We start from the raw sequence: 1,544 nt of genomic DNA on the forward strand, positions 1-1,544 counted from the left end.
AAAAAACAAACTGAAATCCCCACTCCAAACTGGGGCAGGACTGTTTTTAGTTGTTCTGAGGAAAATTACCTGACGAGACTTTGTCACGACTGCCAAAAAAGCTCATAATCCTTACTATACAATGAGCGGTCTTGTATCTCCAGGTTTGCTACATGTCGATTTATGAGCTGCGATTGCATTATCTTACACACGACCAATCCTGCTGGGAATATCCACCATTCACTTTCACCCCTGCATCCCCCAAAACCGCTCAAACATCAGAAACCCAATAGACCAAAAGATAAGAATATAGAGAGAGTGACTCTTTTCAAGTATTACTTTGCATAAGTAGTAAAACTCACATGTTTATATTCCATGGCTGGAAAGGAGTTTTCTTGCTAGCTGATGATTCAGTGTTATAATGAACATATCCGCAGAGAAAAGCAACAAACTGTCACAAAACCAAAAATCCTCAGATAAAGCGAGATATCTCATGTCCGCATGTCTAAAGAATCAACACCCATAATGTCCACAGATATAACAAACATATTCATCCTCATGTAAAATGAACCACTAATGTCATATTGGATTTCTCCACAAAGTCAACAATGAAAACTTACCACATTGACTAAGGAGATGAAGTTCCACAAAGCGTAAACACGTGCTAAGCCAGCAGAACGCCTGGGTCCATGGCTGAATAAGGCATTAATCCCAGCAGGGAATGGCAGAAGCAAGCCGAGAGGTAATATAAACAAAGCCAAAAGTACATCCAGCAAAGAAATCGAATACAGCTGGAGCAGTGTGAGCAAGACTAAACTAAAATCTCCTAAAAGTAACATCGAGATAACTAAGCCAACCATATCCTGCAATATCACAAAGATAACCGAGGAAAGAGACATTAAAATTCTAGAAAAGTTGGACGTCACAGCATTTATTTACATCCATACCATAAGGATTTGATTGACAAGTACCTGGTGGCCCACTGGTTTAGTGTTGTGAACTAAGAAAGAGAGAAGGAAAAACATATCTCTCTTCTCTTTCAGACTCGGTAAGCTGTCAAGGTCGATTATCCCTCCATAGTTCTTTCTTCGTGTTGTATAATCTTCAGTGTTTATGTTGGTCTGGTTGAAGAGCATACTCTCTCTTAAATGTGCTGGAGAGTTTTCTTTGTGTGCATGCACGCCGTACCTATAAGTTAAGTAAGACATCAAAATTCCGCATAACTAGATACGAAGTGCACAACGAAAACATGCTACACTGTGACATCACAAAAGAAATCTTAAAATTCTAAAGTGATCAACAGAAAGAATAGTGGTCATTTTGTTTATCTAGATTTCTCAGTTCATCTTTTATATTAAAGTTAAAACAATACAACATTGTAGAAGAAAGAAATGTATCGTGGCGATTACTTTTCACCATGAATGGACCACCCTATGATACAAAAGAAAGATAGATTGGATGCAATTTCACATTTTCATTTACCGTGGTTGGATTTCAGTCCATGCTGATTCACTGACACACTGAGGTGATGTTGGTTCACAATCCTCAAGAGTATGAATCAGGAG

At 38.5% G+C, this 1,544-nt stretch overlaps 1 protein-coding gene across 1 annotated transcript in view; it reads right to left on the reverse strand.

The window, feature by feature from the left end:
* LOC104737950 overlaps positions 7 to 1,544 on the reverse strand; it is a 9,209-nt gene continuing 7,671 nt past the window's right edge. The window contains exons 18-22 of the mRNA XM_010458194.2: positions 1,462 to 1,538; positions 951 to 1,167; positions 600 to 842; positions 342 to 430; positions 7 to 231 (exon numbers count right to left, since the gene is read on the reverse strand). Of these exons, the coding sequence (XP_010456496.1) occupies positions 84 to 231; positions 342 to 430; positions 600 to 842; positions 951 to 1,167; positions 1,462 to 1,538 (774 nt within the window). The 3' untranslated portion in view covers positions 7 to 83. The remainder of the gene's footprint in view (positions 232 to 341; positions 431 to 599; positions 843 to 950; positions 1,168 to 1,461; positions 1,539 to 1,544) is intronic.

This window comes from Camelina sativa, chromosome 13, assembly GCF_000633955.1.
Source record: "Camelina sativa cultivar DH55 chromosome 13, Cs, whole genome shotgun sequence".
Lineage (NCBI taxonomy): Eukaryota > Viridiplantae > Streptophyta > Magnoliopsida > Brassicales > Brassicaceae > Camelina > Camelina sativa.